Source organism: Taudactylus pleione, unplaced genomic scaffold (assembly GCF_031769625.1).
Source record: "Taudactylus pleione unplaced genomic scaffold, aTauple2 ptg000535l, whole genome shotgun sequence".
Classification (NCBI taxonomy): domain Eukaryota; kingdom Metazoa; phylum Chordata; class Amphibia; order Anura; family Myobatrachidae; genus Taudactylus; species Taudactylus pleione.
In genome coordinates, this window is record NW_028284937.1 from 5,607,434 (window position 1) to 5,633,439 (window position 26,006).

Sequence of the window (26,006 nt, forward strand, 5' to 3'; positions counted from 1 at the left end):
TACAGTACCCATTTGAAGTTTATTTATAAGGACTTTAAATATGCTGTCACTAGATGGCCCTGTGTTCTCATCACTTTTTAAAAACTGTTTTGGCTGATTGCACAACGATCACTTTGGAGAAATAAAAGCAGCCACCCATACTACCGAGGGAGTGTAACATTGTGTTCATGAATTACAACCTTCTGTGGTCACGTAAATGACAACTTAAGAATTTTGATCACATTGCAGTAGGCTCAGCGCTGGTCACTAAAAAGCGCTATATGAAGAAATATCAATATATTACACTATTGCTCCATATATAAGCATGAGAGCTGCCCAATTACGGTCCAGACATATAGGGCTACTTGACTCCTAAAAGTGCATGTGAACATAATTACTAGCAGGTAATTCCTTTGTGACATAAAGTTCCAAGCAGATCCAATATGTGGTTTGCCGCTTAACAAAGGAAATGATCCAATGTGAGCTCAGATATGATTACCAGAGAGACTGATGCAGATAGTTTAAGAGGTAGTAAGCTGGTAGTTGGATCTTATGCACAATAAATGGAGAATTCCAAATTGGCAGTATGGATGGGCGGTATGAATGGGTGGTATGAACGGGTGGTATGGATGGGCGGTAGGTCCTCCTATGTGTTTCCCCTCTAACGGAGGCTTTATCTTTTGAATTCATGAATGGTCGCGGGGTGGGCAGAGACAGATAAGGTAAGAGGACTTGAGGAGATGGGCTGCAGGTGGCAGAAGAGGTCTGCAGTGCTCGTGAGATTATGAGGGTGACGTTGACAGTCCAGACACCTCATCAGCAGGCAGTGCATTTCTGAATACTGCCCATCCAGGCTTACTGACACTCCGGACAAATGTCCAGATTGGCCCTGAGTAATTCTGGATGGGTGGAAACACTAGGCCTTAGTGAGATTTTCAAGTAAATATTAAATACTAGCTGGGATCGCCGTCATTGCCCTGGTTGAAGACTGGACCATGAAGTACACCTGCAGCCTTTATTTGTTTAAATTGACCTCGCCTATAGCCCCATTCCATTGATCCTGAAAAGGGCCCCACTGTTTGCTAACATACATGCAAACAGTGGCGTGAGTATCGTGAATGCAAGAGGTGCGGCTGCTATGGTGCCCGAGTTGCCTCTGTGGGTCGCTGCTCCCACTGCACCCAGTCAAGCTCACAATGTGGGCTGGTCCAATCAGGCCGCTGAGGGGGGCCTGGTAGGCAGCGGTGTTAAATTGTGGCCAACTCACTAGCTGAGTACAGCTGGTGCATTGGCAGGCAGACATGGAGAGACAGCGACACCGGTCGCAAGGAAATTGGAGCTGGCGGACCAGCAGCCAATCAGCAATGGTGGCTCCTGATTGGCTACCAGTCCACGAGTTCCAATTGGCTCATAACAGGCGCTGGATTCAAATTGTGTCGACACTGAATGTCCATTTCTGCAGCTGCCTGCTGGTGCGCCATCTGTAATTAGCTGGTGGCCTGGCACCAAACCCACACCTGCTGGCTGCTGAAGGCACACAGGGGGAGGTGAGAGACTGCTGGAGGGACTTGGGAGGTGAGTTGCACTACTATTGTGAGGAATAATGTGTTATATGGGGCACTACTACTATGTCTAATCTGTAAAGGGCATAACTGTGTGGTATAATGTGTAAGGGTCATTACTGTGTAGTGTAAGGGGCATTACTGTGTGACAATGTATACGAGGCACTAATACTGCATGGCATAATGTGTATAAGGGGGACTACTGTGTGGCATAACCTGAATGGGCTCTGTGTGACATAACATGAATGGGCTCTGTGTGACATAACATGAATGGGCTCTGTGTGACATAACATGAATGGGCTCAGTGTGGGGGCAAATGTATGTATTTTTTTTTACCTATGGGGGGACCTTTTAAGATAATGCTATGTGGCCCACGAAGTTCTAGTTACGCCCTTGCATGCAAACACAGAGAGGTGACTAATATATATGGTCACTTTAAAAAGGACTCACATTTTAATATGAACTTGCATGAGTCATAAAGTTTGATGCTTGCTCAGCCTGTGAGGTTAAACATATACTTTTGTAGCTTTCACATAGGTTTTTGGCAGACTGACAATTTCCACTTGAGCCAGCCCTAGAACCTGTGTAATGTAAGAGTGTCACCATTTTTAGGGATTGTGTGACAGTGTGGGGTCCTGAAGAGGTTCAAACCAAGGAAAAAACCTAATCCTGGACAAACTATACTGCCATGCCAAACTTGGTGGAGCTAGGTCCAAAGCTCTGGCCATGCATAAAGCACAGACAGACACTCTTTCTTGCTTATTATATAGCTTCTGTGTTCTCGAGGATTTGGCAAATCGTATTAACATAGAATGCAGTTTCTGTTCTTTTCAAGATAATGGATACATTTTTGGAATCCCTAACAGCAAAGATCTAACAGTGATAGAAAAGGCACCAAACCTTCCATTTCACTTACCAACAAATATAAATCAGAAGAACATAATTAGTGCTGACATCACCAGCTCTCACCAAAACCCCTATATCTTACTCTGATGTGGTTAAGGCAAGTAAAAAGATAACGGAACTTCTTATACAAGCTAAAGCCACTAAATGTACATCTACAACACAGGAGTTAAAAAAATAATTAGAACAAACCTCTAAGTGTCAATTGGAAAATGAACAAAGGATAGTTGCGGTGCTTCAAAATGTAATGCAATTAAAGAAACTGTCAACCTCTTGCAAAAATAGAACAGTTTGCAAATGAATTGTTGTATCTAGTTGAACTCTTGGAACAGATTACGGTTCCTCCTTTAGCAGAATTCCTATCCACGTTACTGCGTAAACTCCTCAATATCCCGGTTGATGTGGGTGGGATCACTAGTGATTGAGCAAGCTCACAGGCCCAGATTTGCAAAGTGATATGTCATTACCAGGTTGGGTATGGGAGATCGGCAGTTGGTATGCCGGCTGTCAAGAGACCGACAGCGGCATCCCGATGCTGAGAATCCCTAACCGACCTATGGTGCCTAAACCTATCCCTCCTCCACTCCCCGCGGCTACAAGCTAACTCACCCCGCTATACAGCCATGGCCAAAAGATTTGAGAATGACACATGTATTGGTTTTCACAAAGTCTGCTGCTTTAGTTTTTATGATAGCAATTTGTAGATACTCCAGAATGTCATGAAGAGTGATCAGATGAATTGCAATGAATTGCAAAGTCCCTCTTTACCATGACAATGAACTTAATACCAAAAACAACATTTCAACCCTGCCACAAAAAGACCAGCTGACATCATGTCAGTGATTCTCTCGCTTTGGAGGGGGTAATGACAGATAGTTAGGGAGGGGACAGTCATGTATACAGTATGCATAGAGGACTAGATGAGACAGCTATAAAGGGGGCAATCAGGGTGATATGCAAGGGCAATGAGACAACAATGGAGGGGCGATCAGAGCGATATGGAGGGAGGGGGCAATAAGACAGCTATGGAGGGGGCAGTAATATAGATATGGGCAGGGAGAGGGCATTGAAAGAGATCCATGCATTATAATGCATTATGTTGGCTGGCAGAGGCGGAGATCTATATTATTTGACACCTTTATATACAGGTATTTATTCCCCATCTATTTACCAGACAGGTCTGAAACTTTCCAAGGTTTAGACAACTACCAATGGCGCTTAGAACACCAGCTGGCAGGTAGGACATAAATTGTCATGGACTTGGTTATACAGGTTGAGTCTCCCATATCCAAATATTCCGAAATACGGAATATTCCGAAATACGGTATATTTTCAGCATGACTGAGATAGTTAAACCTTTGCTTTTTGCTTGTTCAATGTATACACTTTGTTTAAGGAACAAAATTATAAAAATTAAAGTATAAAATGACCTATAAGCTTTGTGTATAATGTGTATATGAAACATAAATTAATTTCATGTATGTACGCAAACTTTGTTTGAACCACAAAATTATTGAAATTATTGTATAATATTACCTTCAGGCTGTGTGTATAAGGTGTATATAAATCATAAATGCATTCTGTTTTTAGATTTGGACCCTATTCCTAAGACATTCAATATGGTATACAAATATTCCAAAATAAAGAATATTCCGATATCCAAAATACCCCTGGTCCCAAGCATTTTGGATATGGGAGACTCAACCTGTATTATGTACTCCATGCCCTCTGCCCGATGAAAACGAGGACATGGCTCATGGTTATGGCATTCCATGTAAGGCCACGCCCCTTGCTATGAGGACACACCCACTTTTCCAGGAAATTCCTGTGCGCGCAAACCCCTCCCACACCTTCCCCTATCATGGTGCCCCCCCTGTCAATTTGTTCTGGATCCGCCCCTGTACCTCTCTGTGGCACTGACAGACCTGATTCCCCAATGTCTCAGCACCGCTTGTTGCTTACTAGGGAGACACCAGCTGGGCACCATGGCTGTAGATGGCACAGGCACTATGACTTAATACTTACCAACAACAATAATTCTGCTGAAGAAACAGAACACACTGTATTGGATGGAAAATAACCATTTAGTCATCAGAAGGAAATAACAGGAAGTGTGAGCTGAAAGTACATAACAAATGTGAAATGCAGTTTTCTTTCAACACACATATGTGTGACTCTGTGTATGCCGACACCTAAAGCAAAAGTCACCATGGCTCTGATTTCCAACACGATTCTCTTCCTCTGTAAGTATTGAGTTTTATTTCCAACATAATGGGATAAATTAACAGCAAAACCATAAATAGTGAGAAATAAATAGCAGTGTAGACTCTTAATATAAGTTACTAAACATTATTTACCAAGTATTGGGGTAGATGTATTATAGCAGCACTTAACGTGCCGCTATAATGCTTCCCGCTTCGCCTCTTTACCGAGGCGAAGCAGGAAGCACTATCGATGAGATGTATAAACATCTCATCGGCCAGAGAGGGGGAGCGCTAAGTCCCCCCTCCGGCGCTACCCGCTAGAGACAGCAGCGCATCAGCCTAGTGCTGATGCACTGTGTCTCTCTCCCGGCTGGCTCCACTGAGCATGTGCGGGATCTCGCAAGTATCGCGAGATCCCCGCGTGGAGCCCTGGAGCCGGCAACGGCCGCAGCGGGGACAGCGATGTCCCTGCTGTGGGGATAGGCTAATGCCAGGCTGTAGCTGTCGATAACGACAGCTACAGCCGGCCGAACGGTCATGCGTTATGACCGTTCGTACATGGCCCTGCCGTTGGCGCTGCTAGCTTATAGATAGCAGCGCCGATAATGACAGGGGCGCACAGCGCCTCTGTCATTTACCGCCCAGACCCCCGATCATACATCGGGGAGAAGCGGTATCAGCGCACATAACGTGCGCTGATACCGTTTCTGGGCTTCGTACATCTCCCACATTACGAGATAGTGACTGTAATACAGATTATACAAAATAAAATTTAGGGCCTCCAACTGCTCTGGGTGTAATCCTCACAAGAGTCAGTTGAGGGCGCTACCAATAGCAAAACAGCAACTTTAAATATAAATGATGTTTCTTGTACAACTTCACTGTAGTATACAATTATGAGTTATGCATATACGATAAAGAATGTGTTGTCTGGCATTACTTAAAAACTGGTTACATTTGGGTTTTGGGCAATCTCTTCTCATTGTTACACTCCTGTCTGTATAGCAAAGTGAAGGGTCAAGATCCCCCTTTATGTCAATGGCTAGCATGTTTCATAGCTCAGGGGATAATGTAATAGTCTGCAAGATGTATCATGTCTAGCTACCCATTGCTGTTCCCTTACCGTCCCTACCTTCCAGCTAACCCTCTCTGTTCTGGTTGTAACCCTGGTGCTGCTGTTCCTTTCTCCCCCCAGCTAGCGATCTCTTCTTCTACAAGTCCCCTGGGCCCCTGCTGCTGTCCTTCCTAAACCCTCTCTCCTGATTTCTCCTGTAATCTCGCCCCAACTATTCAATCTGCGGTTTATTCCTTACCTGGCCCACTCAACTGCTAGTCCAGCCTGCCCCTTCCCTCATGTGGCTCGCCCTCTCTACTCATGTGACCTGCCCTCTCTCCTCATGTGGCCCGCCCCCTCTCCTTGTCCAGCTTACCTCCTCCCCTTATGGTCTGCAGTGTGTACAGGCAAATGCATGCTTGTGGGGGGCCCTGAGAGGGGAGCCCAGGTGGGACACGTGCCCCAGCACTGCTCCTTAATCCAACTCTGCTGCTGTGGTGCTGACTGCCCTGCTGGGACAACCATGTCATCTCCCACAAACATCCCAGCAGGACAGGCAGCACCACATCAGCTAGTTTTGTTTTGTGACTGTTGCACTGTTGCAGTGCTGTGTGATTGGGTGTAGAGAGAACAATGGCCTCTGGAGGCAGCCCAGGCCCTGCAGCAGCCGCACCCCCTGCACCAACGGTAGTTATGCCTATGGCTTTATCCCTTCTGGACCATTGTTATATGCAGGGGCATGGAGAGGAAGGGGGAGCAAGTACTAATTACCACGGCCCGGGCTGCTGGAGGGGCCCGGTGCTGCCCCCCTCTTAAATCACAGCAGCCCAGCAATCGCAGCAGTCTCCTATGCCTGTGGTGTGGAGCGATCATGGTGATTGCGCCCCCTGTACTGCTTTGTGCCACGCTGAGGGGCTCACAGCAACCCCCTGGCCGGCCTCTCTATGCCTCTGGTTATATGTGACATCAGTACAATGGCTGTTGATAAGATTCTACTATTCTCTCTGGTAAAAGAGTCCAGGCAAAGTAACTGGCGCCTGAGAGGTATTATACAATGATTGTTGAGCTTGATATGAATTTGCTGGTGACCTCTATTACACTATTAGTGACTGTTCCATAATTATTTAGCATTGACAGTAATCACAGGGCATTAGTCAGGCCAAAAATTCTCGGGAAGATTTGACAATAGATAATATTTCTTTATTTGATTCTCACTAATATGTACTGTTAGATAATGCTGGATTTTGGATCGTCAGAGACAGATTCACAGTAACAAATCTTCAACAAAGGAAAGATGGAGGCATTGCGCATAGCAACCAATCAGATTCAAAAATTTCATTTTTCTAGTACAGCCATGGCCAAAAGTTTGGAGAATGAAACAAGTATTGGTTTTCACAAAGTTTGCTGCTTCAGTTTTTATGAAGGCAATTTGCATATACTCACTCCAGAATGTCATGAAGAGTGATCAGATGTATTGCAATTAATTGATTAATTGCAAAGTCCCTCTTTGCCATGACAATGAACTTAATCCCAAAAACAACATTTGCACTGCATTTCAGCCCTGCCACAAAAGGACCAGCTGACATCATGTAAGTGATTCTCTCATTAACAGAGGTGAGAGTGTTCACGAGGACAAGGCTGGAGATCACTCTGTCATGCTGATTGAGTTTGAATAACAGACTGGAAGCTTTAAAAGGAGGGTGGAGCTTGAAATCATTGTTCTTCCTCTGTTAACCATGGTTACATGCAAGGAAACATGTGCAGTCATCATTGCTTTTCACAAAAAGGGCTTCACAGGCAAGGATATTGCTGCTAGTAAGATTGCACCTAGATCAACCATTTATCGGTTCATCAAGAACTTCAAGGAGAGAGGTTCAATAGTTATGAAGAAGGCTTTAGGGTGCCCAAGAATGTCCAGCAAGCGCCAGGTCCATCTCCTAAAGTTGATTCAGGTGAAGGATCGGGGCACCACCAGTGCAGAGCTTACTCAGGAATGGCAGCAGGCAGGTGTGAGTGCATCTGCATGCACAGTGAGGTGAAGACTTTAGGAGGATGGCCTGGTGTCAAGAAGGGCAGCAAAGAAATCACTTCTCTCCAGGGAAAACATCAGGGACAGACTGAAATTCTGCAAACGGTACAGGGATTGGACTGCTGAGAACTGGGGTAAAGTTATTTTCTCTGATGAATCCCCTTTAAGATTGGAAAACGCTTGTCCAGAGAAGGAAAGGTGAGTGCTACCATCAGTCCTGTGTCATGCCAACAGTAAAAGCATCCTGAGACCATTCATGTGTGGGGTCTTGAAAAAGAAGAGTCAACACTGCAAATATTGACTCTTTGCATAAACTTAATGTAATTGTCAATAAAAGCCGTTGACACTTATGAAATGCTTGTAATTTTACTTCAGTATACCATAGTAACCTCTGACAAACAGGTCTAAAAACACTGAAGCTGCAAAATTTGTGAAAACCAATACTTGTGTCATTCTCAAAACTTTTGGCCATGGCTGTACATTTTACAAAATGAAAAAATCTGATTGGTTGCTAATGGCAAAACATCCGTTTTTTCTATTTAGAAGATTTATCAAATCTACCCTTAAGGGGGAATTTAATTAGCCGTGAAAACCCATTTTTGTTTGTTGAAGTGTGGAAAAGTGAATTTCGGGTGAAATTATTTTCTCACTATGCGAATACTCCGCAAGTTAACTCGTGATGATTCTTCAAAGGATTTAATGGTAATTTCTTTTCACCACTTCCTGAGCAGATTAAAAGTTGGGGAAAGTCCCTATTTTAAATAAAAAATGTTAGGACTTGGTTCAGAACCACTGGGACAACCCTCCTTAATGATTAATTAGGTAAAAAAAATATTTTAATTAGATTCATTTGGCCAATAATGACATGTTATTTTTGCAATGAAAATTTGCAAAGTGCAGGAAAATGAGTTAATTGATGTGGGACAGGGATATGGGGGTGCTATATGAATGGGACGGGTGTTTTTAAGATTGCAGGTGGGTGTTAGAGATGTATGTTGAAGGTTTTCAAAAGTTGCTTAATATGACACAAATATATACTTATAGGAATTTTTATGCACCCCTAATTCATGTAGAACATTTATTTTGCAAAAAAACAATTGTTTTCTATAATTTTTATACCGTTTTAGTAAAATGCATAATAAGAGTTTTTTTTAAGGTATGGACAGATTTCCCCATTTTCACCTATACTTATCATGTATAAAACCTGTACAAAAAACAAAGAGCCAAGAAGGGCTAGTTGTTGGGGCACTCTTAAATCAAATGTAATAACATTTAACCTTTATTAGTAATTATTAAAAAGCTGTGGATCTCCTCATTTTAATAGAATAAATGGATACGGCGAAATAAATATTCAAAATAATTCCGGGTAATCGTACTCCTATAAATTCTAGATTATTTATATCATACAGGAGTTTTGTACCCGTGGTGATCCTGAAATCAACATAAACCAAATCAAATGTAATCACTTATGTCCCTGCTATTATACACTGACAGAGCGCTCGCTCTGAATCAGGGCCGGGCCTCAGTTTTTTTTGAGCGGCCTCCCGGCCGCTCGCATAGCTGTGGGTAACTGCCCACAGCTATAGCGAGCGGCCAAAAAGATGGTCGCGATGGTGAAGACCATCGCGACCATCGGGCTTGCGACGAGACCCTTGTGGTAGGGTCTCGTCTGCCACAAGCCCTGGAGTGCTTTTGGCTCTATCAGAGCCAAAAGCACTCCCACTGACATCACTTGTGATGTCAGTAGGGCTGGCCTCAGACGGTAGGCATTCCCATGGGAACGCCTCCGTCTGGCCAGCCATGCCCCTGGCACGCCCACCAAAGGGGGCGTGCTGTCACTCACCATCGACAGCACGCCCCCTTTGTTGCGAGACCCATAGCGATGGCTTGCCCATCGCTATGCGGGTCTCACGCATGCGCACGACAGAGCCGGCTCCCTCGTGCGCATGCGCACTGGGCCAACATCGACTCGCTTGCGAGCGCTCAGCGCTCGCGAGCAGGTCTGAATCAGGCCCTTAGTCCCGTTCTGTTCCTAAATATTACCTACAACACCCAATATTCCCTGGTGGTCTCCAATCCAAGTACTAATCAGGCCCAATACTGTATAGCTTCCAAGATCAGACGAGATTGGGCATATTCAGTAAGGTATGGTTGTAGGACTATATAAACAGGAGATTGGAGGTCCTGGTGTAATCAGGGCTGCCAAGAGAAATCTTGGGCCCCAGTACAACAAATTCCCGGGCCCCCCCTCCCCCCCTTCAGGGGGTGTGGTCACAACAACTGAGGAGGATTATTGTGATGGGATGGGATAATTGTGATGAGCCGATAACGTCATGGGGTGCATGTTATATGCAACCTCTAGGGAACAAACTGCACCCTGTGTGTTTGTGTGTGTTCGGGATGCTGCAGCTAGTGGGGTACAAGACACAGTGAGAGCAAGCAGCAGCACACTGATAGAACTTCTGCTTAGTTGCAGTGTTAGGGCGGTTCGACTCTTGGCTGCGGCAGCCCGACAAAACAGCAGAGCCCGGCAGCGGAAGCCCGACAGCGCTGGAAATCTCGATCGTGCCTAAGGTAAGTACTCACTGACCTAACCAACCTCCCTAACCCTAACCCTCCTTAGGGGTGCCTAACCCTAACCTCCCCCCCAAGTGCCTAACCCTAACATCCTCCCTCTAAGTGCCTAACCCTAACCCCCCTTCCCCGCTGCCTAAACCTAAGTCCCCCGGGGGGTGCCAAACCCTAATTCTCCCCCGGATGCCCTAAACCTAACCCTCCCCCCCGCGCGGCTGTCCGCTCGCGGCGCCCGGCATTCCTTCGATCGGGATGCCGGGCGCCTGTATTCCGGCGCCGGGAAAATGACAGGCGTCTAGACTTTAGACGCCGGTCATTTATCCCTAGGCGGGATAGTGGATTCGGGAAGCCGGCGGTCGGAATTGCGGCCGCCGGCTTCCTAAACGTATCCCAGGGCAACTGCCTATGTTTTTCCAAGTACTGTTTAGTGTTTATACACTGCTGTGGGTGTGTTCTTGGTCATATACAGCACCCTCCCTAGCCTGTCCCCCTCCATAGGCAAAGGCAGGAGGCGGTTCCCGGAAATCCCCTCCACTCTCTGGCCTATACTATAGGCCACCTATAATGTTAGCTATTAATCCTATATTAGAAACACTATTGAGGACCTTCTGCTGCTTCCCAAGAGTCCCATACTTGCTCCAGTGCTCCGTAGAGTAGGAGACCTAAATTGTTGAATGATTCCCACATCCGGGAAGAAAGGCTGACCCTGCTGCCGAATCTAATGGCTTACTGTGGTGCTGGCCCTGTATACTGTATGTATAATGCATAACATACACTGCACTTTATAGGACTATAGACTTATAGCTTATGTGCTAATTATGCCCTATTCATTGGCTTACCACACTCACTCTGAAATCAAACATGTCGAAACCCCGTCTAGAAAGCCTGCGTTTGCAACCCCCACCCCTACCCCACAGCAGCACTGAGCTGGTGTCTGCCGATGCCCCGGGATATTTACCTGGCTGCAGGCTTCAACGGGCCAGTCTCTGCAGCCAGACACTTCTCTCCCCAGGGTCCTCACCCTTTGGACCTCATTCAGAGTCGGTCGTTGCGGCCGCACGGTCGTAGAGGAAATGGGCCGGATATGCAAATGAAGCGATCACAAGTTGCGGTCCTAAGATGAAATCGTTGAAACGTCGACATCATTTGTGTAACGATGTTGTGGATTTAAAATATAACTTCTTTTGTTTCATCATCGGAGTGCCGCCTATTTTTTTCCATTGGGACTATTATAGCTCCGAAGGGAATATTTGTTTCTATTTAATCTACAGGAGGGCACCCGGAACCATTATGGAGTACAGGGTGTCAAGTGCCAAACTACTGGATTATATATATATATATATATATATATATATATATAGTATACACTCACACACACATGTGTGGTGCACTAGGAACCCACAGTAAACTAAAAAAATTTAAGTATATTGATAATATTTACAATCAATAAGGTAATCATGACCAAAAAAAACGATATTTCACTTTGTAATCAGCATGATTCTAAACAGACTAATGGGTAATGAAAATAGCAGCACCACAGTGTCACTCACAGGCAGCCAGTGCGCTCTTCCCTCGCACCGATCTGCCGGACGAACTCTGCCCCTGATTGATACTTCTGATTCTGCGGCAGCGCGGCTGTGGCCACAAGATTCAAGAACATAACTCACGTCCAACTAGCTGGTCTGCCTGTCCCTCCCAGTGCAGTGTACGGAGCCTTGAGAAGAGACTCGCGAGATGATGATGTCATCATCTCGCGAGACACTAGCAGTAGCTCCTCAGCCCCGCAGAAGCTGCACAGTGCAGAGCTAGGAAAATTCATGCTGGCTAGTGACTCACCCCGACCTCCCCCTCCTCCTGGCCCACCGCCCGCTGTCCACTGACCACCCGCGGATTTATGTTAAAAGTGAATGACTGACAAAAATGTAAAGGAAAAAAAAAAAAAGTGAATGGAGCTGGTATGGTCCGGCCCGGGTAATTTGTACCCGCTCCCCCCCCCCTCTCGGCGCCCCTGGGTGTAATATAGATAAGGGCATTATGTAGGACTAACTCAGTATGAGAAGTCCGCTTTGATTAAACAATGGACATAGATTCCAAACAAAGTATTGCACCAGCATACTTTGATTAATGAATAAATTGGTTATGTTACCTTCTAAAGTATGCACATCATATTCATATAGCCATATAAACAGATGATCTAAATGCAGGTATAAGTAATGTCAGTCTAAAGCTGCATACACACAACGATTTTTTGAACGATTATCGTTAAACAATATTGTTTAACGATAATCGTTTGAAAAAATCATTCACTTTCTGAGTCAAACGATGAATGATTATCGTTCATGCGCATTCACGTTTGTAGTTTGAAGTTCAGTCAGATTTGTGAACTCAACGATTTTCATTAAGGGAATATGCAAAAATCGTTTGTAGTTCAAAAAAATCGTTCATTACACTTTAAAAAATCTGACAGATAATCTGACAGAAAATCGTTCATAAAATCGTTCATAAAATTGTTGGTAACAAAATCTTTGTGTGTGTATGCAGCTTAATAGTGCCTGGGGTTAATCATATCACATGTAAACGGCATTTATATAGTATTCATAATTTCATATGATTGTACATGGGTATGCAAATCCCATATGTTTCGGTAGGGATGATGCTAATTTATATTCCCCTAGAGCACTTAGCAGACACCATACATTTTAAACAATACATAGCATAATTTGTATTTTTAACATGAAATACGGATGTACATTGAATAAGTCATCACATGGTCACAACACACAGAGTGGTAATAAAAAAGAAAAAAGAAAGCGAAATTTATTGCTAGTGTCTGTTCCCCTAAGTCACTGGGGCAGAGACCGGGCGCCAATCAAGTCCTCATATGTACATTGTACTAATCTGTATTCCCCTGGAACGTTTAATAGATAGCATACATTGTTGCCAAGTAATATCATTGTACACAGTGTGTTTTGCTATATTTACAATGGATACAAGTGTGTCTCAAAATCATCACACAGTGATAGTAAAAAAGAGCCAAATAGGTTATTCAAATCTATTCCCCTGAATAACGGGGGAAAGAAAGCTGGACATAAATCACATCCTCATGTGTGCAATGAAAAAATAACCATGTGAAATAACAACACATCTACCCAGGGTCGGACTGGCCCATGGGGTACAGGGGAAACCCCCGGTGGGCCCCACTGCCTGGGGGCCCACCCCATCCTTAAGGGATCAGGTTCCATACTGTGCACTTGAATTATACATTATACATATGTTACATTATACTGCACAAGACTATGGTGTATTTTCTACAATGCATTGCTGTTATTAATCTGGCATATTATCATGTATGCACTAGAAGTATTTACTATATATATATATTTAAAGGGGCCCAGACCATGCTCTCTCTAATGGTTAGCCACACCCCTAAGAAGGGGCCCCTATCACTGCATTCCCCCGGTGGGCCCTTCATGACATAGTCCGACACTGAATCTACCCCCAACTAAAAACTGGGAAGTTTACAGCAGTACATCCACTGTGCTGCCACAATAGTCAGATCATAAATGAGCCTGTGTAATCAGATGCCTGCAAGAAAGCATGAGCCATAGGGCAGACAGGTCTCCAAATTATACTATAAGAGATCAGAGTGCTGTATCTCCATTCATGCGGAGTGTAATAAGCTGAACTGACACGGCAGCCAGACAGCAAGTGTGCATACGTATCAGGGTCCGTGCGGGGGTCTGGTCCGTGCACTGACCGGACCTCCTATGGTGCGGAAGGAAGGCCGTTTCGCCTGGTTGGTGGCTTGATCGCCTCTCCATTGTTTTTTGCACATGTTATATTTTGGGCTTTGGGAGCACCACCAACAACATGTTATGTCACAATCTCTAAATACAAAATGAAATATGGTTGGTTATAAATTAATGCCGTAATAATATATGGTTTTGTGCGGTATCAAACCCCCCCCCTGTTTTTCATGTATAAAACCTTCAAGAATTATTGTGCAAATGCTGGAAGATGACTTTTCCAATTGAAGTGTGCAAAAAACGAGAGTGTGCATACAGGCGGAAAGTGAAATGAACAGGCAATAGGTTCAATAAGTTAACGCACAAAAAGTTTATTTTTAACCACGGCTAATTAAATTACCTCTTAATGTTCACTGGGCCTAATTTACAAAAGCGTATAGCTGCACAGCTTGGCTTTGCACTGTATTTCTAGAATAAAGAAAAAACAGATGGCATTATGGGGCCCATTTATTAGCAAGTTTTATCATACGCAATGAGTTAGAAAAGTCTTTGTGTATGATAATGGTGCTCCAACCAATCAGCTTCTAACTGTCATCTGTTTGAAAAGTGACAGTTGGGAGCTGATTGGCTTGAGCACCATTTATCATCCGCAACGTGTTTTAAAACTTGTTGCATATGATAAAACTTGTTGATAAATGAGGCCCTTAATATGCCTGGTGGGGATTTATACCCTGAGGGTCGATCATCTTACACTTTGCAAGGCAGGGGTTAAGGTGATGTTTGTGGAAGGTTAGTAGGTGTACCTTTGATGTGATGTGAACATGGTGGGAGCAGTTTATGGTGGTCATCTGATCTGATCTGGGATTCCAGAATTTTGCAGTCATCTTTTGACCTGTGTTTTTCCTTCTGCCCTCCCCTGATTGGTGTTTGGATACGTTCAGTATCCCGACAAAGGGAATGCCGGCGCTTAGAATACCAGTGCCGGAATCACGACACCTGTCAGAATCCCGGCGATGGCATCCTGACCGCCGGCATCCCAAAGGTAAATAGTGGGGTTAGGGGGAGGGTTATGGACAGACACTAAGGAGAGAGGGTTAGGTTTAGGCACAAGGGAGGGGGAGGTTAGGTTTAGGAACTGTGGATGGAGGGTTAAGGTTAGGGAGAGAGGGAGGGTTGGGATACTGACCGACAGTCTTCGGTATCCTACCCCTGTTGGGATGCCTTCGTCTGCATTTTGACTGCCGGGATCCCAAGTGCCGGCATCCCATACCCATTCCATTGGTGTCAGCCATTCCATTTGTGGATACAGAGAGAATGGTAACAGTGTCTTTCTATAGTTCTCGTGGAGCTATCCCAGCCAATACATGGGTTAGGCTGATTCCACCCTACTGGGGACAGCGGCTCTACTGTTACAGGTGTCCCCTTATTTGTGCCATTGGGAGAGGACTTTGGATACCTTGAGTGTTGTGGTCAGCAGTTGACCTCCCATCCTAGGCCCATTGTAGTAATACCGGTGAATGGGGATACTCTAAGTAGGGACATTCTTTATTCTTCACCAAACTTTTCCTCTTCAAGTCTATTTACTTTCATTATAATAAATAAAGCTGGTCCTTCTCCCTTTCCAAGATTCAGGAATAGATTTATCAAATGTTGGAGATAGGTAAAGTGGAGAAAGATAATGTACCAACCAATCAGCTTTTGTCATTTTTTAAAAACAGTCTGCAAAATTGCAGTTAGGAGCTGATTGGTTGGTACTTTATCTATCTCCTCTTTATCTCTTTCAAAGGCTTGATACATCTCTCCTTCAGTGTGGATATTCTTAGTTAAGATAAATTAAGTCAAGTGTGGGGAGATATCACCCATTAGGGAGATGAAAGTAGGGTACACACTGATAGATTTATCCCCGTTCCATTGAGCAAGCGATATATATCTATAGTGCATCTGTTAGTGTGTACTGGCGAGCTGCCGATCACCAGTACACATGCTGCAGGGACCTGATGGTAAGTGACAGCTCAACTAGGCTAGCAAATTGAAATGCCCGTCCAGATGTGATGTCAACACATCGAGCGGACGATTAGTAAGTGTGTATACACTTACTAATCGTCCGCTCGATGTGTTGACATCACATCTGGACGGGCATTTACACTTACTAATCGTTAGATAGGTCAATGGGCCCCGTCAACCTAGCGTGTACCCAGCTTAAGGCATGAAGCCTTAATGATATGGCAGCTTCAGTTTTTTAAGCAATTTAAAGAAAATAGAGAGGGAAAAGTTTTACTTTTAAAATCAGATATTTCATGATCTGTACAATTACACCAGTAAGTTTTCTGCTTATGTTTTGAAATAGTCTAAACATCATCTGAGAATAAGGGGTCTATTCATCACTCCCAAAATACGTTTTTTACCTTTTTTATTACTTATTTATGTATTTATTTATTAAGTTTCACAGCCATTTATCTATCTTAGTAACACAGGAGATTACAATCCTTATTACCGGTATACAGTGACAAACATTTACAATACAAACATATAACAGACACAATAAAAATAATAGAGGGTTGGCGGGTATTAATAGTTCCTCTCCTACTTAGGAGAAGAATCAGGTGTGTATTGTGTGGGTGATACGCTAATAGTGATTACTCTCCCTCACAAGTTTAGGATGTCTGTACAGAGGGTCTGATTCAGCAGGAATCACTCAAGCGATCGCAGCTGCAATCGCACACCGAGATATGCTTCGAAAGTACGTTACTGATTGCAATCGCAAAGCTGTCACATGGACAACATAAAGACGCCCACCTCCCTTATCTCACATGCGTAATACCTTGCAATCCAGTCAAAACAGTGGTGACATCGAAGTACATCGGAGCCTCATGCAGAATTACCGCAGGTCAGACATTACTTATAATTTATGCACGCCTCTGTAGGCGGTCAAACGGACAGGCACACTTGCGGTTCTCCGACCCCTATGTCAACAAATGGTCTCTGTCTGTTACTCATTCTGCGATGGCTTTACGTGCTCTGGGCCTGATTCAGAGCTGAACGCTCTGACCAGAGCGCTCGCTCTGAATCAGTGCCCTCCTACCTGAAAATGGAGCGGCCTCCTGGCCGCTCGCATAGCTGTGGGTGACCACCCATAGCATATGCGAGCGGCCAAAAAGATGGTCGCGATGGTCTTTGACTATCGCAACCATCGAGCTTGCGACGAGACCCTGCGGTAGGGTCTCGCTGCCGCAAGCCCAGGAGTGAGCCAAAATCACTCCCACTGACATCACTAGAGATGTCAGTGGGGCCGGCATCAGACGGTAGGCGTTCCCATGGGAATGCCTCCGTCTGGCAGCCACGCCCCCGGCACGCCCACCAAAGGGGGCGTGCTGTCAATCAACATCGACAGCACGCCCCCTTTGGTGCGAGTCCCGGAGCGACGGAGAGCCCATCGCTATCCGGGTCTCGCGCATGCGCACGACGGAGCTCCCTCCGTCGTGCGCATGCGCAGTGGGGCAACATCGACCCGCTTGCGAGCGTCCTTTGCTCACGAGCGGGTCTGAATGACCCCCTCTGCTTGATCACAGTGTGATCGCAGTTGTCTGTTCATGCACGCGCACTGCGATGCCTGCGTGGTACGCAACAATCGGCCGACTGCGTACGCTTTTGCATTAGCGATCCTTGCTGAATTAGGCCCAGAGTTTGCAGAAAACCATCCGAGTGCATATATTCCAAACGTTACATGCTTCAGTCTATAACAGTTTTTGTACGGTTAAGATTACAGTACTTGGTACATGCACTTGAAGAATGACAATAGTCTCACAAAGTCGGATACATTTGCAGTATGTGGCTGCCCGTCAGCTTTACTTACCCCTTTGTAATGCAGTGATGTCTCCTGGTATCGCACTAAAGGATTATGGGGCAGATGTATGAAGCTCTGGGAAGTGATAAATTGCAGAGTGATAACCGACCAACCAATCAGCTCCTGTCATTTTTCAAACACCGCCTGTAACATGACAGTTGGGAGCTGAGTGGTCGGTCGTTTATCACTCTGCACTTTATCACTTCCCAGAGCTTCATACATACGCCCCAATGTGCGGTGACCGGGTGTTAGGGTTTGTTTGTGGTAGGGTCTTGTCCACTGCAAGCCCCAGTGAACTTCCTGCTCTAATAGAGCAGGAAGTTCACTACTGTCATCACGTGTGATGTCAGTAGGGCCGCCCACAAACGGCAGGCGTTCCTTCGCGAACACCTCTGTTTGTGCAGCCACCCCCCCTACCCGCCTACAAAACGGGGCTAGCTGTCGATCAACATCGACAGTCGCCCCGTTTTGCTGCGAGACCCAAGCGAGTGAAGTTATCACTCGCTCCGGGGCTCATGCACGCACAGTGCGCACGCCGCGCATGCACAGTGCGCACGCCGCACATGCACACTGCCCAACCATCAACCTGCTAGTGAGCGCTATGCGCTCGCGAGCGGGTCTGAATCAGGCCCTCAGTCCTCAGGACCCCAAACAGTGCATGTTTTCCAGGTTTCTTCACAGAATCACAAGTGAAATAATCAGAGCCGTAACTAGACTTTTTGGTGCCAAGAGAAAGCATTGGCGCCCCCCCATCCATTTTTTAAATAGGGACATAAGATAGTGCACATGATAAAGGGCCATGGCCTCATGGAGAAGGGCCAGGGAAGAGATAGGGGAGGCCAGGAGGTGCTGGGGATAAAAGAAGAGGAAGCTACAAGTGAGAATCATAATAAACAGGAAAATTCACAGGCCCAAACAGCGCCCCCATCCCTGTGGTGCCCGGTGCCATGGCACTTGTCGCACCACCCTAGTTATGGCCCTGGAAATAATTAGCTCTACATGTGGATCTTTTAAAATGTGTCAGTGAGTAATGAATTCACCTGTGTAACTGCTGGGTGACCTGGAAAACGTGACCTGTGTGGGGTCCTGAGGACTGAGTTTGAGAACCACTGCCTTAGGCTGGGTACACACCTAAACGACCGGCAATCGTGACGATGTTCAGGGCGATTTGCCTTCACCTGGACATCGCATGATTGCCGGTACATACTTAAAAGATTTAATGAACGACGGAACAATCACTGGGCCTGATTCAGAGCCGGACGCTCTGACCAGAGCGCTCGCTCTGAATCAGGGCCCTCCTACCTAAAATTGGACCGGCCTCCTGGCCGCTCACATAGCTGTGGGTGACCACCCACAGCTTATGCGAGCGGCCAAAAAGATGGTCGCGATGGTCAATACCATCGCGACCATCGGGCTTGCGACTAGACCCTGCGGTAGGGTCTCGCTGCCGCAAGCCCAGGAGTGCTATTGGCTCTATCAGAGCCAAAAGCACTCCCACTGACATCACTAGTGATGGCAGTGGGGCCGGACCCAGACGGTAGGCGTTCCCATGGGAACGCCTCCATCTGGGCAGCAACGCCCCCGGCACGCCCACCAAAGGGGGCGTGCTGTCAATCAACATCGACAGCACTCCCCCTTTGGTGCAAGACCCATAGCGACGACTCCGTTGTGCGCATGCGCACTAGGGCACCACCGACCCGCTTGCGAGCGCTCAGCGCTCACGAGCGGGTCTGAATCAGGCCCACTGTTCCGTCCTTCATTAATATGTACAGTCTCACATGCGATATCGTGTGATTGACTGTGCAGCACAGCCAATCACACGATATCGCATGCGACCGTAGGAACGCGCAAATCGGGCATACACACTATACAATATGCCCAATTTGTCATTCTGATTTGGCTAAATACCCACCCTTAGTGTGATCAATAATGGTACAGAGCAGGGTTTCATAACTCCAGTCAGGGGCAGAACTATGGGAGACAATGGAGGCGCCTGCCGCCGGGCTTCAGCACTTAAGGGGCACCTCATCCATTGCCCACAATATAATCATTCCACTTTGGGCTGTAACTATGTACCCAGAGAGTACCATCATGGACACCCAATACCTGGCACCTGAGAAGCCACTATACACTAGTGGAGAGCTCTGTGTCAGACCATCAGCTGCCGCCTCCGTCTATCTATAGTCTGTCCCTACTCATTGGTGTCGCTGCTCCTCAGCAGCTTCTGTTGTCAGTGTAACACATACTGTACGGCACCCTCTTCACCTACAACTCTCTGTCTCACTCCTCCATGGCATGCCTATAGTCTGTGTGCAACTGTGGGTGTATCTGCTTGCAAAATGCTAAATTACAGTGTCACCGGCTGTGGCAGGGGGGCACCAAATTATAACTTGCCTCCTGGCATCTGGGATGAATTTACGCCACTGACTCCAGTCCTCAAGTTTCACCAACAGGTCATGTTTTGTAGATTTCTTTATTCATGCACAGGTGAGTTAATCTATTTTGCTGGCTCAGTAATTATGCCACCTGCTTCCACAGCCAGAAATCCTTAAAACATAACCTGGTGGGAAAACTTGAGGGTTGAGGTTGAAAACCACTGGTATAGAGAGAAGTCGGCAGACATTTATACCCCTTTTCCACCTAAATTCCGTCTCTGACCCGGAGTTGGAACAAAGGGCCTGATTCAGACCCACTCGCGAGCGGCTGTCCGCTCGCAAGTGGGTCGATGTTCTGCACTGAGCATGCGCACGACGGAGGGAGCTCCGTTGTGCGCATGCGCCAGACGCGACGAGCGAAGGATTTTCCTTCGCTCGTAGTGTCTCTTCAAAGGGGGCGTGCTGTCGATGTTGACTGACAGCACGCCCCCTTTGGTGGGCGTGCCGGGGGCGTGGCTCCCTGACGGGGGCGTTCCCACGGGAACACCTTCCGTCAGAAGCCGGCCCACTGACATCACTAGTGATGTCAGTGGGAGTGATTTTGGCTCTGATAGAGCCAAAATCACTCCGAGCCTTGTGGTTGAAAAACTCAACCACAGGCTTTTGGCCCTCATTCAGAGCCGTACGCTCTGAGCAGAGCGCACGCTCTGAATGAGGGCCGGACGCTCCATTTTCATGGAGCGTCCTCCTGGACGCTCGTATAGCTGTGGGTCACCACCCACAGGCTATACGAGCGTGCATTGTGATGGCCGCGATGGTCGAGACCATCGCGACCATCGAAATTGCGAGTCGGAGCCTGCGGTTGAGGTTTTCAACCGCAAGCTCCGGAGTGATTTTGGCTCTATCAGAGCCAAAATCACTCCCACTGACATCACTAGTGATGTCAGTGGGCCGGCTTCTGACGGGAGGCGTTCTCGTGGGAACGCCCCCGTCAGGGAGGCACGCCCCCAGCACGCCCACCAAAGGGGGCGTGCTGTCAATCAACATTGACAGCACGCCCCCTTTGATCGGACACAACGAGCGAAGGACTTTCCTTCGCTCGACGCGTCTGGCGCATGCGCACGACGGAGCTCCCTCCGTCGTGCGCATGCTCAGTCCATAACATCGACCTACTTGCGAGCGGACAGCCGCTCGCGAGTGGGTCTGAATCAGGCCCTTTGTACGCAGTTTCGATGGTCGCGATGGTCTCGACCATCGCGGCCAACAAACTGCACGCTCGTATAGGCTGTGGGTGGTGACGGCCCGTCATTCAGAGCGTTATGGAGGACGGCCCTCATTCAGAGCGTGCGCTCTGCTCAGAGCGTACGGCTCTGAATGAGGGCCAAAGTTCCTATCCGGATCAGACCCGGAATTTTGCCGGCGCCGACTCGGGATATTCCCGAGTCAGCGCCGCTCACACCGCAGTCGGGTCTGCATAGACCCGGCTTTTGCGGAGTGAAAGTGGACGCTTGGAGATGACGTAATCTCCAAGCGCCACTGAAGCCGGACCAATCAGCCGGCTAGCAGCGCACTCTAGGTCATCGTGACCCGGAGTGCGCTGTTCTCATAGCAGGGTTTAACGGGCTACGCCCGTGTTAAACCCTGCTAGTTACCTGGGTTGGATTGCCGGGTCACTCGACCCGGCGATCCAACCCTCTGCCCTTTTACACCAGGGAGCTGCCCGGGTTAACCCTTCAAAAACCCGGGTTTTAGCTCCGGTGTAAAAGGGGTATAAAACATTTCTTCTTTCCATTCCATTCCTTTCAACTGAATGATTTTTTTTTTTTGTTAACTGAATGATTTTATCAGTTGTCTTTGTTTTTTATTGGTTAAAAATGTGATCAGTAAATGCAGAAATGATGCTTGTTAAACTATTAGTGCCAGACAGTTTGGGGCATCCTGGGGGGGAAACACTGCAAGTAATATGAGAGAAAACAAAAGACAGATTTCTAGATGTCCTTGAACCAGAGTTGTAGCTAGCGTTAGGGATGGCCATCAACCATCAATAATTCACAATCATCGATGGTTTATGACCAATGTCAAATGCTTTTGCCATCGATGAGGGAGAACCAGATGGTTCCCCCTCCATCGATGTCTAAGCATAATGGAATTTTTTTTTTTCATTTTTACAAGGTGCCAGGACATGGAGAATAGCTCCCTGGCACCCGCGAAGCCCCGCCCTAGGTTGTGATTGGCCCATGGGCCAGTCAGTCAAAAAAACAGGGATGACTATCGGTTGGTGAAACCATTGATGGTCATCCATTGCATAGCTGGTAGCCACCGATGGCTATTTGCTGTTTTGCCATCGATGGTAACCATCGATGGTTACTACACCAATGGGCATCCCTAGTTAGAGTGGAAGAGGGTTTACAAACTATTCTTATATCAGTACTCCAGGGCTGGCTTAATATTTGTTTTGGTGGAGCTGCAGCTTCAGCCTGCCCATCAAAATAGGCCCACAGGCTCACTAGTGGCTGTGCTGCTCCAGTAAGGATTTTTTTCCTGCTACAGCAGTGTTCATCTTAGGCCCCAGCCCCTGGCTGCTGGCTCTGCCCCCTACAAAAATGGGCCGCAACCCCCCTCCCCCATACAGGATCATCTGCACCTGTCACTGGCTGCCAGATCATGAGGAAGTTAGGACAGTTGGGCCCATCTCACATCAAGGACCCCCTCTCAGGCTCCCCGCCTGTTAAGCTTCACTTCTCAGCTCTGCCTCTACATCTGCCCCACCCCCCAGCTCTTCTCTCCTACTCCCATTAGCCGGGCATAGGGGCATATTCAATAAGCGCGAGGTTTAGCGAGGAAAAAACCTTGCGCCAATTAAGGAATACCGCGGGAATGTGCGCTCCCGATACCCGCGGAATTCAAGTAAAAAGTTAGTGGTCGCGGGGTTTTCAGCTCTGAAAACTCAGCGCCGCGTAAAAAATTTTTTTAAAACATTCTTCACTCAGCTGTCCGGGGGTCTCCGGTGGTCTCCATGGCTCCTGGTGGCCTCTCTATCTTCTCACTAGAGAGGGGGTTTCTGGGAGTCCCGGGGGCTGCTGGTAGGTACCAGGGGCTAGTGGGAGGGGCAAGGGCTGCTTGGAGATGTAGTTCTTCCAGCGCCCATTCCAGGGGGCCACACATGCATCGGGGGTCTCACACACACACACATGCACACACACAGTCACTCATACACACTTACAAACACCACACACACTGACATACTCACCCTGCTGCAGAAGAGCCGGTTCCCGACGCTGGATGCATAAGACAGCATTGCAGAAGGTAAGTAATTAAGGACTAATTAAGCTAATTGGAAACTTCCAATTGCTTAAATAGTCCTAAGGGGGGGTGCCGCCATGGTGCCAGAGCAAGTTCTGCTGATTTTTCCTAAATATAACGATTTTAGGAAAAATCACGCTTGCTCTGGAGGTGCGTGAAAAAAAAGCTCCAGGCTCACAAATTTAAAAAAAAACGCACTTAATTGAATTGCAAAAAATTCGCACCTGCAGGAAAAACCTCGCTGGTGTGGGTTTTTAGCTATTCACGCACCCAATTGAATATGCCCCATAGTGTACATGCAGTGCATAGATGGAGACAGCACAGCAATGCAAATGCAGAGAGAGAGACAGCACTGCCATGCACACACTGCACAGAGGTACCTCAGCCCTTCTCTCCTATGAAGTCTGTCCCACTGTCATCTTTACCATTCCTGCTTTTGCCCCCTCCCCATATCTGTTGCTCTGCTCTTTACCATCTTCCTCTGCCACACTCACTTCTGTGCCTCTGACCACTCTGTCTGTGCCTCTGCTCTTTCTCCATATCTGGCTCTGCCCCCACCCCCCTTCATATCTGTCTTTCTGTCCCCTATCTATCTATATATATTCAGTGATCACAAAATACACAGTATAGCGCGTTTTTACATGCTATAGGCCAGGGTCGTTTCTACAGAGGAGGGGGCCCATGTGCAGTCTCCGACACGGGCTCCCTCCTCTCCCTCCGGTGGCCGGCAGCGCACTAAACTGTGCCCGTAGTCTATAGCGCATGCGCAATTCACCAGGAAAATGTCAGCGGCAGCCATTTTCCCTGTACTGCACATGCGCAAACTGAAATTATGTATGTTTTAGATTCTTATTGGGAAACCGTCCATTGTGGTTTTATTTAATGCTTCATTTACTGTATAATACTTTTACACAAGAGAAAGTTATATTCCTGTTCAGTAATGTATTACACAGCACAGATTTCTGTCTCATTTACTGTGACTATGCTGGCCGCTATGTAACGGAAGTATCTGTACTTCTAATATTATGATATATTGCCAATAATACTTTGTTGCTTCTCATTATATCAACTTAAGAGCATTATTTTGCTAAAACACATTGTTGTTGCTTCTTACTAAGCACAAAATGGTGCTTAATTTATATATTTTATTCCTGTATATCTACATGTTGGTATATAAATATCCATATATCTTAACAAGTTTATTAAAAGTTAAGTTTTAATAAGATAATACATACAATGAGTGGCCCCAAACAAAGAGAGTCCTTTTCTTCCCCTGTTTCTTAACAATATTTGATGAATCAGGTCAATCCTCAGCCACCTCCATGGACCTCTTATGTATTTGTCAGGGCTCTTGCTCTGTCAGGCAATATGTGTTTCGGTTCCAGATCATTGCTGCAGAGCTTGAATGGAACGATGAAGTACTTAAAGCAGCTTTTTGGAATGGCCTGTCTGAAAGGCTTAAGGATGAACTGGCCGCTCGTGGTCCGTCTGGATCTTTACAAGAACTTATTTCTCTTTGTATTAAAATTGACTTACGTCTGCAAGAAAGAGACACACAGGTTCAGGAATGAACGTTTCAAACCTTGTGGTTCTACTAATACTCATTCTTCTTCTTCTCCCCTAGTGGACTAACCTATGCAAGTCAACCACTCACGTTTTTATCCCGAGGAGCGTTCAAATCATCAGCAAGAAAAACTCTGTCTCTATTGTGCTGGACCAAAAAATTTAATTGGATCAGGTCCTATATGTCTGGGAAACTCCAAACCCTGACCTGCTCTGGGGAGAACAGGTTAGGGGTTTCAGCTCACTCCCCAAAGTCTGACTGCTTATTAAATGTGACTCTGACCACTTCTGCAGCTGCTGGAAGTTTCATAGCTCTATAACTTGTTCGAGAAACTTCCATTCTTCTGAAAATTCTCTCTAAAATACTATTTCTTACAGCTGTAGATGAAAGTTGCATCCAAGGAGGACTTGTCACTCATACTACCATTGACCATGCAAGTCAGAGCACTACATGTTGAACAAAATAACTTTCTTGTCATTCCCAAAGTTACACTTCAACTGGTCCTGGGCCTTCCATGGCTTCAACTTCATAATTCCCAGTTTGATTGGCCCACATCTCATCTCAAGTCTTGGGGTGATTCTTGTTTACAGTCTTGTCTGTCTCATGTCCTTCCGGTGCGATTGACCCAGTCTGGTGGGTCTGTAGTACTTCCTGATGTTTATAATTAATTCTATGATGTTTTTTGTGAACGTGCTGCTGATACTTTGCTGCCTCATAGAGATGGGATTGTGCCATTGAACTGATCCCTGGAAGATCTCCACCTAGCGGTCGAACATATTCGTTATCAGTGCCAGAGACTGCTGCCATGTCTAAATACATTTAGGAAAATTTACAAAAAGGATTCATTAGACCTTCCTCATCACCTGCAG

At 46.4% G+C, this 26,006-nt stretch overlaps 1 protein-coding gene and 1 pseudogene across 2 annotated transcripts in view; one reads left to right on the top strand and one right to left on the bottom strand.

Annotated features, from left to right (window-relative positions):
* Positions 1-4,618: 4,618 nt before the first annotated feature.
* Positions 4,619-26,006, top strand: part of LOC148501069 (uncharacterized) — a 116,250-nt gene continuing 94,862 nt past the window's right edge. For both annotated transcript variants that reach the window (XM_088450990.1, XM_088450991.1), the window contains exon 1: positions 4,619-4,687. In XM_088450990.1, the coding sequence (XP_088307116.1) occupies positions 4,627-4,687 (61 nt within the window). In that variant the 5' untranslated portion in view covers positions 4,619-4,626. The remainder of the gene's footprint in view (positions 4,688-26,006) is intronic.
* On the bottom strand, positions 9,772-9,890 carry LOC148501070 (5S ribosomal RNA; annotated as a pseudogene).